Genomic DNA, 18,562 nt, shown 5'->3' on the forward strand with positions numbered 1-18,562 from the left:
TCTATAAAATATATATCAAAAAAATAAAAACAAAGGAGTAAGTTTGAAGAGCTCCCATTAGCTAAGTTTTAACATTGAGTATCTAAAACAAGAGATGAAAATTTTAAGTTGAATATATAAAAGGCCACAGACTCATGATATTAAAAAGCAAAAGGAATTGTAATACAAAATAAGGATGATCATGGTATATGTTTAGGGGAATATTTGCATATGAGGGTAGTTAACTTGTTCTACTAAGAATATATATTTTTATAAATTATGGGCATATCTTTCTTCTAGCTATGTATACAGGAAAGAAGAAACAAGGGACATCTGAAAGATAAACTAGAAAACTATAGTACAAAAAGAAGACTGATCACCATCAGTGGTCCCATATGACAACTGAGGAGAAAAGGAGTCCAGTTGATCAATAATGATAACAAATTTTAAAGGACCCAACAGTATGTCCAAGATAATAGATAGCCAAATATCTCACACTAAAGAATTCACACAGACTTGATGACTCTTAGTAGACAAAATCTCAAGATGATCCTACTAATTATGTGATATTGACAAGGCATACCTAAGTTTTCAATAATGCTAATGGACAAGACCAATGTATCACAAAGGCAGGACAATGTAGTAATGCTGTCCAGACAAAATTGAAGCACACCATTTCTGGGAATTACACCAAGTTTCAAAACATTAAAGTAACACAAGTGGCAAGATATTAAAAATTCCGACAAAACAAGTTAAGGATTATAAAATTAGTTATAAAAGGACTCCCCCTCCCCCCGGAAAGGACTTACCCAAGGCCTATGACTCATGGTTAAATCAACTTGGACAATGCACCCCAGGCTTCACATCCTAAGTAAGAATGAGTCAACAACCCAGATTACCAGATTATGTTTCCTCAATTAGTCTGAGCAAGTATTACCTTTTTTTTTTTTTTTAAAGGTTTGGTAAGCTTACTACAAGCCCAGGAAACATAATAAAGTATAACCAAATCCTCAGGGAGATATGATAATATATACAGCCATAAAAAGTAGGGAAGAATTTTTAAGGCCAAAATATTATTGGATATTTTAATGCTCAAAAGTGGACTCATAAATCAGATTTTTAAAATTTTTTAATATGTTTATCATTGTATTCAGTTATATCATGTGTCAACTTGACTGGGACACAAGGTACCTAGATTAAACATTACGCCTGGGTGTGTTTGGTTAGTGTCTCCAAATGAGACTGGCATTTGAATTGACTGTTGGACTTAGTAGATAGCCCTCTCTAATGTGGGTGGGCATCCTCCAGGAAGCTGAGGGCCTGAATAGAACAAAACGGCAGAGGAAGGAAGGTTTTGCTCTCTCTCTGCCTAATGGCAGAGCTGGAACATTGGTCTTCTCCTGCCCTCAGACTAAGATTTACATTCTCAGCTCACCTGGTTCTCAGGTCTTCAGACTCAGACTTAACTACACCACTTGCTCTCTTGGGTCTTCAGCTTACAGATGCAGACTGTGGGACTTCTCAGCCTCCATAATCGCATGAGTCAATTCATATATACCTTTCCTATATATGTATTTCTTATTGGCTCTGTTTTTCTGGAGAACTAATACATCGAGCATGCTATAGAAGAAGTTTGAAAGGTTCAACACAATCAGGCATACTACATCAACAACTGCAATTTAAGTTTTTCGAGGCAGTTTAATTCAATTCACTATAAATGTTTAAATGCCCAAGAAAAAAAAAATGGTGTTTCCTTGTTTCCTTCCTGAGCAACTCAGGCAAGGCCAGATAGAGATGGTGGCCGAGCAAAGCTAGGAGAATTACATTCTCCTAGGTGAGTTACATTCGACACAACTGAGAAGGATGGACATGGAGAGTGGGGGCGGCCAGGCTTCCGCTGCTAGAAAAGGGGGCTACAAATATGGAAAAGAGGAAAGCTAGAATGTGCTATTGGGTCAGAACTGGGGATACGGCTGTTAACTAATGATTTTCAATTTTATATATAGATATAAAATAAATATGGATGCAAATGTACGAACACATATTTACACTTACACACACATGTATTTCCTAACCTGGAGGGGCCCAGGAGCAATAACGTCCCCACAGCAACCAGCTCACTGTCCATAAATAACCAAGTGCCCCCGAAATCTAGGAGCAACTGAGAAGATAGTCAAAACATTTTCAGCTGATCATCAGAATGCATTTTCTCATGAGGAAAAAAGTAGAAATTGTAATTATGAGACTTACTCATGAAGATTTTATGTACCCTACAACCTCAGTCCTTCTGTCTTTTCTCTCAGTCTTTTCTTTAAACACTTCGTTTCTCCTTATACTAGTAAATATAAGCCTGGTAATATTCTAATACTTCTTTCAGCTGTACTATAGCATTTCAAGTCTAACCAAAAACATTAATTGCCCTCTGTCTTCTTTCAAATCTATCACTATTACTATAAGAAACATTCAGTGGTCCAATGATTGGATTGGCTGCCCTAAAACTGCCTTGTAAAAATGCCTAGTTATTCCAAGGATGCAGCTACTGTTCAAACAATTGTTGGAAACTGTCTTCTGGGCTGGCCTTTAGAACTCATGGTATATAACCTTAGAGGTAGCAAATCTTCATTGCCCTGAGTAGATATGATTTTCAAAAAAGAGTCCAAAGATACTAGGAATCGGGCAATCAAGCCAAGTAATAACTTGGACTTGGAAGAGTAAAGGGATCGAAACCTCAAAACCAAAATAACCAATAGTATAATAAAATCACGCATATAACTTCCCAAAGTAACTTCTCTGAGGGTAACATTATTTTAGCTGCATAAGCAAAATAATTTCATGGTCACACTTCAGACATGCCAGGTGTAGTTCACAAGCACTAAAAACTGTTCTTTCCCAAAACACATCTCCCGCTGCCCTACCAAGCTACCTAAAATTCAGAATACTCTGATCTGCAGCACTGACAGCTGCTGCTAAAATATCATATATTCTACACAAAGTGTAGCATAATACCTGAGCATATATTTGACATCACAAATTATCAGTCTTGACTGACACAAGGCAAGAGGACATAACTAATTTGAGGGCAAGTTTGTCAAAGAGGACAGTCAAAGTGAGACCCTAGAACCACTTTCTGATCTTTGAAGTGAACATAACCCTACCACCCCGCATTCAATTCCAGAGACATCCATTTTTAAAGACATCAGACAAACAACGCTGCACGGTCCAAGCATGTGGTGATTTTTATTAAGAATAACTTTGGTTCTAAGAATTCCACCCTCAATTCTGTAATACTTTCCATTAAAAACAATTATACAAGAGCAAATACAAAAAATATTAAATTATGAAAACAAATCCATTAAGGCTCCCTTTATATATATTATATACACTCAAACAAGTCAAGATTTTTCAGAGTAGAAGAATAAAGTCAAATGTTATAGCTTAGAAAGCAACACTACTTTACTACTTGGAGACTATAAAACACTGAACTAGTTTAAGAAAACCACTGAGTGGAAAAATGGAGCCGTTTTTGTCCAAAAGTGGCTCAAAGCACAAAACTGCTCAGATGTCCATGAGTCCTAGGGGTTTGGAGTGCACAGTATTAAAGCATTGGGGGAGACTGAGGCCTTTTTAAACTCGGGCCTGTGAGCTAAGCTGATCTGATAACTTCAAAGAGCTTCTCTACAGGTACCTTCCACAGCTTAGTCCTAAGTCATCACTGTATGCTATTTACAAGTCTTCATTTGGCCAGACCTTGTACTATAAACTACAAATAATTCTGCAGATTTGTGAGTGAGATTGGGAGGGAAATGCTTTTGTAATTTATTTTTTCCCAGTGAAGGATGAATTCTAGGTACGTTCTAGAAACAGAATTAGTCCTTCTAAAGGAGCCTGCCAGAGCCCTTGAGGATTTTATCAAGTGGCAGAATCGCTTCAAGGACACAGGATCTAAAGATCTTACATGCAGTTAAAGGCCACAGATGAGCCAGTCCTGAATCCTCATTTTACAAATCACATCATTACTGCACATGCACAAAGAAAGAACTGCAGTCAATGAGCAATCAGAAATGTCCTTTTCAAATGATCAATTAACGTACTTTCTTCTCCGAAAAGGAACAGTGATGGAAAAGAGTTACTATTCCATCCTTCAAAAGCAAATTATTACAGAGCAGTATCTTATTAAAGGCCTCCTATTTTATTCAAATAATACTTACTGATGAGAGAAATCATCTGTTCCACATTTAATCCACATATTCTCGAACTAGCAGTACATGATCACTGCATTTACTTACCTCGTGTTCATGCTAGGATTGAATATGAGCCTAATGATCAGCTATGAAAAGCAGTCCCAGAGAAAGGCAATTCCTACTATGCTTATTAAGAATTCAATTCAAAAGCTCAGAATCCAGCTTTCTATGTGCCTTTAGAGGAATTATAAAACAGTCTTCAATGGAGAAATTACTGTCTGAATCATATCTGTGGAAAACATACTGAATGCATATAAATTCTTCCAGACCACCCCAAGTCGAGTGTACCACACCAGCAGTATAAAATGAACTCTGCCTAAGAACTTTACTGTCATTGGTGACTTGGGCTTCAATTTGAGTAGTTTGCTAGCTAGAGTGCGAACACTAAGCAGCTTCTCTCTTCACGTTGGCTTTTCCTGAGATGCAGTATAGTAGTCATTAACGTCATCATTATCAATAGCATCATCATAACTGAGAGAGTGGGGAAACAGTCTTTCTTCTCAAGAAAAAAAAGCAAAGACACTGGTGATCATTACTCAGAAATTTTCAAAGCTTGGATTCTAATAACATAAAACATGTACAAATGCTATGAATCTTCCAGCTAGGCCTCCTCAAGTCCAATCTACATTTGCTTCACATTAAAATAGCCAAAGAACTCCCCCTTCCCAGGCTCCCAGTGGGGGCATTCCCCACACTGCTCTCAGAAGGAATCAAAAGATTTGGACCCTCTACCTTTGACACTGAAGTTGGGTTATGTGGACTAGTTTTTTTCTCCAAAGGATGGGGAAGATGTAAAAGGGCTAACTCAGCAACAAATTGAAAAAACAAAAACAAAAAACTAAGAGTTATCAAAGCAATAAATGGATTTATATAATGTGCCTTCTCTGAACTGGAATGTTACCATGGAGCATAACCAAAAAAAATTTTAAAAAGGTCAAGGTGGTCATTTACGTATTTCAGTTTACGTATGTTTGTTTACACATTTTAAACCCTCTTTGCCTTATCGCTGTCAATAAAGGTAATAGCTGTGCTCAACATTAACATCTACATTCTCAGGTGTGAATTCACCTAACATGGGTGAAAGTATAAATTACACAAGTAAATTTGGGGTTCTCAAAATAGCATTGCTGGATATTGGCTGTAATAGGTCAGACGCATTTCTCTGTCATCTACATTACCTAATAGCTAACTAAAGGAAGAATAACACATTTTCTTTGTTTTTAAAAGAAAAAAAGGCTCTATGCCCCACTAAACTTGGATCGGCCGAAAAACCAAGTAGTGCAACTCTTAAGGATTTATTCCAGTGTCCACTTCCTTTTTTTTGTTGTTTTTTTTAAAGTCTTTGAACACAGGTCCATATCCTAACTTGAGTGCTGGTCAACATCCTTCGTTTGGCGAACAGGAACTACAACTGTCATAGGTAATTTACCCACCCAGATAGTAGGTGAACCAAGACCAAATCCTTTTTTACGTAACAATTCTCTGCTGGCTGGGATGCTCCCCACGGGCTTGCGCCCCGAGATGAAGCCTTGAGGAGGCGCCCGCTCACAGCTTCAGCACAGTCTCTGGGGCCCAGGCCTACGACTCCTGGGCTTGGGCCACTTCTTGGCCTGTTCTCCTAAGATTGCCTTTAACCTTCACAAACTCTGGGGCATTTTCTTGCTCTTCTTGCAGTTTCTGCTTCTCAAGTTCCAGCTAAATAAAATTCAGAAACAGGAAAATTATTTACAAACTGAGATGCTTTTCAAAACACTCCTCTTTCCAAAGTCCCTAAGGACCTTATTTTCCAAGGAAGAAATTTTCTCCCGGTGTCAGTTTAAAAAAAGATACACACACATGCATATATATGTATATATGTATATAGGCCCTGGGGTAATTCCACAGAGAAGCAGTTGTCGATGGGTTGTTACTATGAGCAATGTTGAGAGGTGAGGAGAATCTAAACATCAAGGTTAAGACAACGGGATCCTGAGATCAACCCAGTTCTCCTGTCCTCTCACTGAGGTTCAAGTTCACTCAACTGCTTGAACTCCCAACACAGTCAACTGACCGATAGGCCCTGGTTTTGACTTTGCCTCCTGAGTCTCCTCTAGGTCCTCAATAGAATCCTGGACTTTAACTTAAATGTATTGTAGGCCATTTGCTGACATTTTGCCTCATATTTTCTTTTTATGGTATAAATATTTACATGTGGCATGTCTGGTAAACTTTTTTTAGGAGGAGAAAGGAAGGAAGAGAGAGAGAGAGATTACTGAGAACATTCTTTCATTGCTTTTTGGAAAGAGGAAGGGAGAGAGGGAAAAAAAACACTGATGTGAGAGGGAAACACTGATTGGTCGCCTTCTTGTATGCACTCCAACCAGGGATCGAACCAGCAACCTGGGTATGTGTCCTAACTGGGAATCAACCCGCGGCCCTTTGGTCTCTGGGACGACACTCCAACACTGATCCACACTGGCAAGGGCAAATTCAGCTTATTCCAACATTCTTATTTTTCAGGACATAAAAGACAACTTGTGAGGTAAGTAAGAGAAAAACAAATACCATATCTCTTATATGTGTTGTCTTTAAAAAAAACTTGTGAAAGCACAGAGTGGAATGGTGGTTATTAGAGGCTGGAGGTGGGGAAATGGGAGATGTTGGTCAAAGGGTACAAGCTTGCAACTAGTAGATAAATAAGTCCTGGAGACCCAATACACAGTACAGTGACTGCAGACAATAAAACTGTATCATAAACATTAAACTTGCTAAGAGGCTAGATCTTAATTGTTCCCAACTACAGAATAATAATTATGTGATGCAGTAGAGGTGCCAGCTAAGGCTACATTGGCAATCATATTGCAACATAAATGTACCAAATCAATATGCTGTACACCTTAAACTTACACAATGTTGTAAGTCAAATATAGCTCAATTAAGAAAAGACCACCTTCACCCAGTCACCCTTACCTGTTCCAGCTTCTGTTGCCGTTTTAATAGTTCTATTTCCAAGTCCGATTTCTTCTTCTGTGCTTCTTCTTCCTTCTGCTTTATTACTTGATCTCGTTTTCTCTTTTCCATCACCTTCTGAAGTTCTGGCTTATTCTGAGGGGCAAGACCCCTGCAAAAAAAGCATTAACAAAATTAAAAAGTTGTAATTGAAAGGACACATTCTTTCCTAAATAGAAATTTAAGGCATCAGCCACAGAAAAGGCGTTTAATGAATTAGCATAATTGTGACGCCTACTACCAGTTAATAGTCAACACTTGTGGTTTCAGGAATTCACAAGCATGAAAGAAAGGGCAAGCGCACCTTCCAAAAGTAAGGAATATCCATTCACTGAATAAAGATGCACTGAGTGCCAGACACTAGGCTATACAAAGGGCTGGGGAAGAGGGGAACAGCATGCTCATTCAATGGTGTGACGGCCGCCTGAGATGGACGTGGAGATGAGGTGAACCATTCAGATGTGTGGTTGACTTGACAACGCACGGAAGTCAGGCCCCAGGGAAGTCCTGTATTTCTGAGGGGTAAGTTAGGCTACCAGCTCCGCAAGTGGGGAGCAACAAAACCAAAACTTAGGCCTGGCAACCCTGCTTTAAGAAGTCTGAGGCAAGTCAAGGGCAGAACATTCCCTAGCGTTTCAGCTAGTCTCCACTAGCCTTTAAGTAATTGCCACTCAATATTAATATTTAATATGAGCATTTAAAATAAAAATGAAACAAACCACAGAACACGAAAAGCACTGTCAATCACAGGCAACAAAGGGTGTAAGGGATGGCTGGCAAATTCACTCATGCATCCACACGCACGTGCTTGACTGAACAGTGTCCCATGCTTTGCTGGGCTGAAGGAAATCAGAGCTGCTGTGGAATCAACCGCGCTGAGTCGGCCTCTGATGACACAGGCCTGTGCACCTTCCCACCGCTTTCTGGTCTTGCTGATGGTGACTGCTATTCTGTACACCAGGGATGTCTACCTCAATGGCTGTTCTCCAACATACTTGACTCGAGTAACAGGACTGGTGAACTAATCATCTGAGTAACTGTTAAATCAAATAATTTCCGAAACAGGTGCTCTGGTTCTATGAATCTCAACTACACATTCATGTCAATCTCTTTTAAGTTCATACTGGCACATCTGTAAACTAATCCTCAATATCAGTATCACACATCCTCGTATCCAGTTGTAATCTTCAAAAGATTCTGCCATCCCTCTAAGCTACGCATTTTAAAAGTTGCAATAAATTCTTCAGTTGTTTACAAAATAAAGATCAGTATATTCTGTCACTGACGATAAAAGACACACAATCAAAGTAACACGTCTCCACTTTCCCCATTTTCATTAATAAAACTTTTGGTAAAAAGTAAAAAAAGAAAAGAAAAGGATGAAGGACGGTGAAGGGATTAGCCAGAGAACACAAATGCATGACGCATGGACTCAGACAATAGTGCGGGATGGCCTGAGGGAAGGGGGGTCTTGGTGGAGACAGAGAAAGAGGGAAAAATTGGGACAACTGTAATAGAATGATCAATAAAATTTTAAGAGAAAAATAATAAATTCAACCAAATTTCCAGTGAAACAAAAGAAGCAGGCTACTTTTGTGATTTAATTATGGTTTCACAGTTACTAAGGTCGTATCGGGGGGACAAAAGTATAGACAGACTATGATGAAAATTAAATCTTCAACCAGCACAATAAAAGTTGCTGATGGTATTTTGTTCACAATAAACCTAAGTGTCATTGAACACAGGAAAGTCTGTTTGTAAATAATCTGAGTAAAGACTTAGTTTCATGACTATTAAAAAGCCCCTAAGACACTACAGAGAGATTTAAGGGATTTAAATTTTAGGATTAAGGATTTAGCTAGCTACATAATTTAAATTTCAAACATTTTTCTTCCCCTATTATTTCACAGGCAAAATTAACTTCAACTGTTATTAAATTCTTCTGGGTTATGCAGAAGCTATTGAACAAACTTTGATGTATGACACGCCAAGCTGACATTCTACTGCAACATATGAATGGGTTTAATTAATATACAGTACTCATTTTCTATTCAAAGATTTTACACAATGGTGGCAGGAAGATAAAATATTTAGTAGCAGAAAGCTCAGGAAATGGTGCTTATATGATAAATGTTCTCCACTTGTAATAGCCGTGAAGTCATACAAATTTAGTTAATATTTTAACATAGCCAATCACTTAATCTGTGCTGAATGGAAAAAAAGCCAAGCAAACCCTGCCTGTATGATTCTCCAAGTCTAAAACTGGGTTAGACTGGAGGGAAATGAGCTCAAAATTTAGTAAAAACTATAATACCATTCTGTGCATGACAACAGTTGATTCTCTTTAATCAATTCTGACATATACAATTAATGAGCACTTGAATCCCTTTACGAGGGACAGGCACTCAAGTCCTGGTGGCTTTGTACCACTCAAAACCAACAGCTGACCCTGAGCCTGCTAGCTGTGACGACTATAGCGGGCCAAGCCAATTCTTAAAATTAGTAAGTGCTCCTCGTATAAAAACAGGTTACGTGACATATACATATAAGCAACATCAAAAGTAAAGCACACCTGAACTCTCCTTGTTAAACAGATCTTGAGAGCACCATTTATGCTGCATTTTTTGTCAATAGTGCCCCTCCCCCAAAACTGAACAAGGTGGGCCCTCCCCCAATGGACCCAGAGATAACAGTGTAGTCGAGGCTCCTCCATGCTTTCTATACCTTTACAAACAGAGCTCTTCCTCATCCTTTTTAACATCTGCACAAGACATCACAGTACAGGAGCGCCATATGTTTGCCACTCCCATATTGATATGCATTTCGGTTGTTTGCAATTGTTCCCTATTAAAAGTAATGGAGCAATGACCTTTCTTGTACATTCATATTTGCTCTCTTACATAAGTATTTCTGTTGGCTACATTCACAGAAATAGAATTGCTGGCTAAGTGTCTACACATTTTATATTTTGATGGATGTTGCCAAACTGCCCTCCAAAAAGACGGCAACACTTTATTACACACATTTCACATGTCACAAAAATCACTGAATACATCCAGAGGTGGGCTGGAATGGTCCACATCCACTCCATCTTCATCTCCACTCCAGACGCCCTTGAAGCCACGGGAGTGAAACTGCCTCTTCACCTGGGAGACCTGAGCCAGAGGCGAGGGCTGGCGCAGACCCTAACAGTACATGCGTCCCTGCCCACCCAGCCAAACATCTCCTGGCTTAACTGTTTTCTTAGGGTGGAGGAGAGAGTGCACTTGGATTCCAAGCCCTTGATCTTTAATCTTGGAATTTTCTGGTCTGGCCTGCCTTGTCTATACATTTATGCCTGAACCACTTAGTTCTACCTGCATGGATTCAAATGCAAATACTTCTATCCCAATTTCCCATATTTTTCCATGTTGTACAGCAATGAGTATTTATTGAGAAAATATTTTTCTAGCAAAGCATGCCAAATGAAGATACGCTAAACACACCAGGAGTAAAAACCAGTGACTGAAATGTACAAGCCAAAGAACCATTTTTAGGGGTATGTTTGAATTGGGTACTCTGTGTTTGCCTTCCAAAAGAGAAGATAGAATATAAATTATATTAGAAATATTTTTAAAGACCTCTTAAACACCAATCTTTCAACTTCAAAAAAAATTGCCTCTTGAAATCTGCCCTTCATATGTTATTGGAAAACCTACAGAACCTTAGAACCTGAAAATGGTCTTAATCAGACCTTGTAGCAAACTGTGCCCAACTTGAAATGTAAAGACTTTTAACCTGAAACTTAGTTGGTCCAAAAGAGAGCAAATATAGGAGCAGAATTATATGCTTAAAAGAGCTTAAATTTCAAGTTAGAAAACTGGTAGTTAGAGTATTTTCTCCTAAGCAGGGACTTTGCTTTTATCTCAAGATCTTTAAAAAGTACCTCAAGAAAACTCTTTGAACTAACTGCTACAGGGCTTTGAGCCAAATTTCTACTATGTGGGGCAAAGGTACAGGGCTCCGTGGAATGCTTGTTTTATGTTGATCTCATTTGTCTCCCTCTTGTTTCCCTACCGGTTTTCTAATTCTTATTATTACTGTATTTGATTCATATCTGTTATTAATTTAAACTGCCTTTAGTTCTATGTTTATTTCTACCCTTTTTAGTCCAAAAAAACCTAGAGATTGCGAGAAGATTCCTTAGCCAGTTACTCTGAGTTTTCTCTTCTTGGCAGGTCAAATTAGGGTAACCCCAAGATAACATGCATTGGGTCACCGGAAAGGTCAATGAATTGGTTAGGATAACTATGGGAAGACCCTTCACAAATTATAGAAAATAAACAGACTTTCATTATGGTTCAAACCAGTAATCAAGTATAATTGTCCTTTAACCAAGCATAAATATTATTGATGTAATAGTTATTTTACACCATTAAAATTTAGACATAAAACCTCCCACAGTCTCCAAAATACACATGTGACAGAAGATGAATACAAGAAACTGCTTGAGAAGTTTGCACTCTAAAGCCAGTTGTATTTTTAATAGAAGGCTCTTCCAAACTCAAGATTTTACCTTGAGAAATCTGAAGACATATGATAAGATACACTCATTTCATTTTGAAACCTATCTTTTTCTTTCTTTTTTTTAAATGTACTTCTAAAGCCAGACCAACACGTTTCAAACAAGAAGGAAAAAAATCAATAGGAACTTCCAGATGGCACTACATATAGAAAGTGAAAGGTGGCTGGCATTCATTGAGCACTTACTATATGCCATGCATTTTCATAGGTATTTACACATGCTACTATTTACTTTCATTTTTATTTCCTACTTTATACATGCCAATTTTTGTTTTACCTTTGCCTACTCCATTTGACTTGGGGCCTTTTCACAGATACAGTAGAAAAAAAACAATACAGAAAACCAGTTTGAGCTCAAGTGGTTCTCAGAGATCAACTAAACCCCCTACTCCCATTTTACAGAAAAGGGAACTGAGGTCCAAGATGTAGAGACAATCAGAAAATTTAGTTTAGAAAACCATTTAGCTACTCTCTTTTGGAGTATACTGAACTTTATCTTTCCCCTAAAATGCAGACTTTCCCAGGCAGGATTGTCTCTAAATTCTGTGGCCTATTTAGGAAATTACAGAATCCTATTTTGGCTTTGGGCATGATGATAATGAATCCATTTTTTTTTCTTTGATGTGACAAAAGCCAGTAGAAACTAAGCACTATTCAGAAAGGATTAAACTTGTATTCAGTGTATAAGCATTGGTCCAGCAGTGCCCTGGTATGCACTGGGGCGGGAAGGGCGCAGGTCACAGTCCCCGATCCCAGAGGACAGATGTGTTTACAAAGGGTTCCTGGGACAGGAGTTTTGGTGGAGGGATAGTTGGGAGGAGCTGCTATAAAAGTGCCCCCTCATTTCCTTTAAAATACATATTTTTTAATTTTTAATTAGGTCTTCCCTCTGAAACATGACCTTAATGCATAACTTGACCTGCATATCTTTCAGTTCACTGGGTATTGCCAGGGCTTAGCAAAGACTAGGTAGATGAGTGATCCATATGGTCTCACAATTCAGATCCGCAGTTTCATTCTGAAGAACTGAAAACAGTTCTAAGTGAAGCTTAATTGATCTTAAATAATGAAGGTAACCTTGTGTCCTAATAAATAAAATAACTTTGTACCCTCTGTTCTCCCAGTCTCCTGGCTCTGACCAGCATCGCTTAAAAAGCAGAGTATTCCAACCAAACATCCAAAATTACTTATGGCACAGGGGAAACTAACAAACGGTTTACAAAGAAAATAGAAAGCAAACGTTTTGATTCTCTCCACAATTAATAATAATACAAATGACAATAATGATAAGTAAAGTGTTACTTAAAAACAAAGAAAAAAAATGAGCAAGTGTGCTTATCTATTAAGGCTGATGGGGTTCTAGAGACTTCAACCTGCCACTCACAAGTCCTAAAGCAGACGATATTTACATCTGACTCCCACACATTTGCAGATATAAGGAGAAAATTCAGAATTTTTACAAATCTAAGAAATTACATATTTCTCTTTGACTTAGGACACTCCCTTTTAGCCTTAGTGCGGACCCTTCCACGCACATTTTAAAGTCTACGTCCATCTGAGAAGGGGACACAGGACTGCAGACTCCTGAATAACCTGGCGCTGGCAGCTGTGCCTGCTGCTGGCTTCACTGTATGGAGAGACGTCCTGGCTCAAATGCCAGAAGGAACGTGGAAGCCTCAAATACAGTGAAGAAACAAAACATTCCTTGAAGCCTTTCTAAACATAATTAAAATTACACCTAGTCAGAAGTCCCCTGAGAGAAACTCTGCTGAAGAAACCATCTTACCTTTTCTGATTCATAAGAAGTTCTCTGTGAAGATCTTGGTGGTTGCGAGATGTTTTGACAGGATTGACAAGTTTCTGAGGTCTAATTAGTTCAGGATTGTCATCTTCTATATAGTCTGGTTCAGCCATGATATTTCTTGGAATGAGATAGGTCTCCTTCAGGTCAGGATCCTCAAATGGGCTGTCTGAAACAAAAAACCAAGACTCATTGGTGGTCTTTTCTGTGAAGACGCCTTGCACAAATGCAGAGGCCCAGCACAGCTGTGCGAGGTGCACAAGCTCAACATGCCAATCTCCTCGGTCCACATTACCACTTCATTCAACGATTTTCTGAAGCCCTGTGAAAGCAACTGGAGGAGTAAAGGAGGGAAACCATCCATCGTGTTCTGTACTGCCTATGACTAAAGCAAATAATCTCCAAACCTGGCTCTGGCAGTACCTTCAATTTCAGGTCACGCAGGATACCACCCACCACCAAGTCCAAAGACCAACTCATCCCCACAACACGGTGGGTACTCTGTGAATATGTTACATGCAATGAAACAGAAGAAAAAAATGTTCACTGGGGGGCTACAGCTGCAAGGAACAAGGCTGGCTGAGCATCGAGCATTGCGGGTCCTCCTGGAAGGTAACCTAGTGCCGCAGCCCCTGAGATACCCCTCCTGGTACTGACCTCATCCCTGCTTCCCAGCCACCAAAGCAGATCTGGCAAATATGTCAAGATTTTAACACCCCATCCGATGCTTCCCTGTCTCTGTCAGATTACTTCATTTTCCAAACCAAAAATCAGATGCAGGGCCTGACAATGCAGACTATTTGATGCAGGACCTTCCCTAGAAAGTCCAGAGGACATGCCGACTGTCTCTGGCCAGTTTCCTGCCCCTAAACGAAATTACAATCCCCCTGTGAACAGCTAATGCCCAGGAGTGCCACCTCCCCCACTGCTCCAGGGAAGTCTAGAGAACAAACAGCCACCTCCATGCCCTTGGCGCCCCAGCACGGCGCAGGTATACTTCCATCGCAAAGGCATCCTTAACAGAGGATAACCACAGGTTCCTGTCTATTCTCTGCAAAGCTAGGATCACCTTCTTTCCCCATTTTGAATCCCCAGGTCCAGCAAAGTGCCTGGCACATGGCAGAAACTAAATAAATGCTGAACTAAATCAAATCTGTACTAAACAGAAAAAGTGGAGAGGTCCTCCAAGAATATGCTCCTAGACAGAGGAAGGGCTCCATATTTATTTCAGGCCATGGAATCAAACATCCAAGGACAGCGTGTATGTGTGTTTCCACATAAGGCAGGGCTAACAGGAGGTGAGAACACAGGAGTGTGCTTCCACGGACTCGGGCGTGGTGACAAGGGCCCTGGAAAAGAATAAAGATGTGCACAAAAAAAACAATAAAACAGGTCTTGCGGCCATCAGCGGTTACATGCACGAGTTTTGGTTTCAAAGTCGTCAATGATGTTTTCCTGAATCCCTGAACTGACCCAAAACACTGTCGGCCTCTAACGCACCTACTAAGCAACCCTGTTCCAAATGGCAGCCAACAACGACCCAGGGCTTCAGATATAGCGCTTACAGGTATGTGCCCACATCTGGTCTCAGCAGCATCCCTATGAGCAGAAGAATTAGAATCCTCACTTTACAGATAATAAAATGGAGAAACAACAACTAAATAACTCATCCATGCTGCTATTGCCAGTAGTGTAAAGCTCAAATGAAAAGGAATAAAAATGAACGTCCTCTCACCTCTAAATCTATGTTCTGTCTACCCAATTATGATGCTTAATAGTCTTTGTTGAAAAATATTGTGAGAATAAAGAGGACAAACATCCAAAGAATAATCAATCAATGAAAATAGAAAAAATGCAGATGGGTCACTGTTTATAGATTTTAGGCATAACCAAATAATCAAGGCTCAAAATTACCAAGCAATAACATACACATAAAAAAAATTACACCAAGCACTCTGGCTGGCGTGGCTCAGTGGACTGGGCACCAGCCTGTGAACCAAAGGGTTACCAGTGCGATTCTCAGTCAGGGCACATGCCTGGGTTGCAGGCCAGGTCCCCAGTTGGGGGTACACGAGGGGCAACCACACATTGATGTTTCTCTCCCTCTCTGTCTAAAAATAAAGAAAGAAATAAAATCTTTAAAAAAAAAATTACACCAAGCATTCCTTAAACACTGTAGCACTGCCTTCATCTTTTAAATAGGAATGCCTTCAACACTGACCAGATGGAGAATTACAAACCTCGCGCCTGCTGAGCCCGCGATCCCACCATAGCTGGTCTGACTTCAATATGCCAGCCCTCAAAAACTGTGTTCCTCAGGTAAGGAATGAACTGCGCCACACAGACCTCTCTGCAGTCCCAACTGCCTTTAAGGGCTAACAGCAGTTTTATCCTAGTTAATCTTTAGACAAGAAAGCCCATGTGCTTCCATAAAAGGATCTGTTTCTTTGCCCTAAACCATGAATAATCTCCATGACCCCAAATCAAAGCCGATCACTGCCTCCTAATAAGGTCAGTATTAGAGATGGGGAGAGAAGCCATGTGGATGGGGGAGGAAAGAGCATTCCAGACAAAAGAACAGCTGGTGCAAAGGCCACAGGCAGGAGTGTGCCTAGTGGGTATGTGGAACAGCAAAGAAGCCAGTTTGCAAGGACTCTGGCCTTTACTGCGAGGGACAGTGGCGAGCCAGCCACTCAGGGTTTTGAGCAGAGAAGTGGACGGATCTGAATCATGTTTATAAAAGATCACCCTAGCTACTGAGTTTAGAACAGACCTAAGCAGGCATGGAAGGAATGAGGGAGGCAGCTATTACAGCAATGCAGGTGGAGATGGTTTAGAGCAGGACGGCCGCAGCGCGGGCCAGAGGACAAACCGGTCATGTATTCTGAAGGTAAAGCCCCTGCGATTTCTTACAGGACTGCACATGAGGGTGAAAGGCACAAAGGAATCAAGGATGACTGGGTCTCTGGCCCGAGCAACTAAAAGGGTAGCACTGTTGGCTCTGGGCAGAGCGGAGGGGTGACGAGATCAGGCGTTCCACTGGGGGCAAACTGAGTTTGAGATGTCTGCTAGACAGCTTGGTGGTGACGGCGAGAGAGCAAAGGCAGTTGGTACTCAAACCTGGGGGACTCTTTCCTTTGTCTTACTGATTTGACCTCCACGGTTCTGCACTTCACCTGTCCCCCTCCTCTGCCCCTTCATTCCCACTATCGCCCCAAGTAGAGGCTGCACCAGATCCCCATGCCCAGTCTTCCCGAAGGTCAGCACTAGGGTATGGACATGTCTTGGGTGTTGGAGCCAAGAGGTGGGTTGAGCTTTCAGGGTGCGGAATGAAAAAGCTTCAGTCCTGAGTTTAGGAAGCAAATTCTGGCCTGGGCTACTTTTTCTGATTTCTCTTCAGACTCAGTGCCTGGTAAGTCCTTCTCCTCCCACAGGACCAGTGTAGTAAGATGGACCTGAGCTGTCTCCTACAGGAGAGTGAGGTGGGTGGGGGCTGGAGGGGTTCTGCTGTACTGAAGGCGCAAACATTCTCCTTCTTTCTCGCTGGTTTGCCCTGCTTCCCAGCTGGAGTTGGGGCGGGGGCACAGAAGCCCCTGAGTCTGAGTTAAGTGCATAGACTTCAGGCCTGCCTGAGGACCAGGCCAGGGTCCTTGTACCTGTCACACAGTGGACCACACTGGGACTCAGGAAAGGCCGTTTAGGGAGGAGGGGCTGACTGACAGGGAGCATCCTTTGTCATTCTGCGTACACACAGGAGTGGTCATGGCGGGGGAAGGATCTAGGAGTTAGTTCAGGCCACTTCTCAGTGACTTTCCACCCTGGGGCCATGACCAATATTTGGCAATAATCACCAAAATGACCTTGTTCAACTTCGCTTTGCCAGCCATGTTCCTCACGGTCTCAAGGCTGGGAAATGCCACTCAGCTCCAAGGGAGAGCTTCCATCTCCCAGACCCTACCCTCTGATCGAATGGGAACGAGCACGCCCTGCTCCCTGAGTCTGCACACCTCGCTGCTCTCCTCGCCAGCACCATTCCCTCCGGCAGGGACGCTGAACCTCTCCCTACCCATCCCTGGACCGTCGCCTCTTCAGAGCCAGATAAATGCCGAACCTTCCATGAAGCCTTCCCTCACTTCCCAGTTGCAATTAAACACTCTGACCTCTAAACATCTATGGAATTTTGTTTCCTTTTCCTAGTATTCACTGACCTCCACCTTGTATCATGTCAATATTTACATAAATCCTACCATCTCTTCACTGCAAAGACCACATCTGGTTTATGTTCACATTCCTCAGGCCCCTTGGACTGGATCAATAAATATTAATTATGTAAATGAAGTAACAGTCATGGCTAACTACCAGTAGAGGGAGCCCACGACCTGTCGAGTCCATAGTAGCAGGGAAAAAGCGCTGACCTTGGAGTTGGGAGAACCAGCCTATTTCCTCGCTGAGCATCAAGTAATACAGAAGCCTGATAGGAAAGATGAGACAGAATGTCTGGAAGTAGAAGTAAAAGCACTTTGTAAGTGGTCATTATTATTACTATAAGAAACATTCTTCCAGAAATAAAAATGGATATTCCCGTCATATTACTCTTCTGGTCCAGTAAATGATTCATAAAGTAATTTCTCTTTAACGTATCAAGTCAGTGAAGAAAAACTAGGGTTAATTCAGTGTAAGAGAAGAAAATGCCTTGAGATCTTGGACAAAGCTTCCTAATATCCCTGACCCTCAGTTCTCCCCCTATGTTAAAATGAGTGTGGTTCTAAGAACTGGTTGAGATGTAGATATGAGTCCTCTGTATAATCCCTGGCACATCTGTGAGAACCCAATCGACGGAAGCTACTATTAGCCAAACTATGTGACCAACGTCATCCCATTCCCTAGGAAACCTTGCATATGAAACTCTAACTTTCCAAGACTTGGTTTCTTAAAAAACACCAGAGTTCAACTAAATGTCCCTTCTCACTGGTAAGATTCAATGGTTCTA

At 40.9% G+C, this 18,562-nt stretch overlaps 1 protein-coding gene across 8 annotated transcripts in view; it reads right to left on the minus strand.

Moving 5' to 3' along the window:
• Positions 1–3,198: 3,198 nt before the first annotated feature.
• Positions 3,199–18,562, minus strand: part of FAM107B (family with sequence similarity 107 member B) — a 195,174-nt gene continuing 179,810 nt past the window's right edge. For 7 of the 8 annotated variants that reach the window (XM_054593185.1, XM_054593203.1, XM_054593211.1 and 4 more), the window contains 3 exons: positions 13,558–13,741; positions 7,170–7,320; positions 3,199–5,915 (listed from right to left, as the gene is read on the minus strand). In XM_054593185.1, the coding sequence (XP_054449160.1) occupies positions 5,799–5,915; positions 7,170–7,320; positions 13,558–13,741 (452 nt within the window). In that variant the 3' untranslated portion in view covers positions 3,199–5,798. Of the gene's footprint in view, positions 5,916–7,169; positions 7,321–13,557; positions 13,742–15,812; positions 15,885–18,562 lie in introns of those variants that run through there. The other variant, XM_054593194.1, reaches the window with a different exon arrangement.

Source organism: Pteronotus mesoamericanus, unplaced genomic scaffold (genome assembly GCF_021234165.1).
Source record: "Pteronotus mesoamericanus isolate MK-2021 breed Mesoamerican mustached bat unplaced genomic scaffold, CSHL_Meso_final contig_130, whole genome shotgun sequence".
Classification (NCBI taxonomy): Eukaryota; Metazoa; Chordata; class Mammalia; order Chiroptera; family Mormoopidae; genus Pteronotus; species Pteronotus mesoamericanus.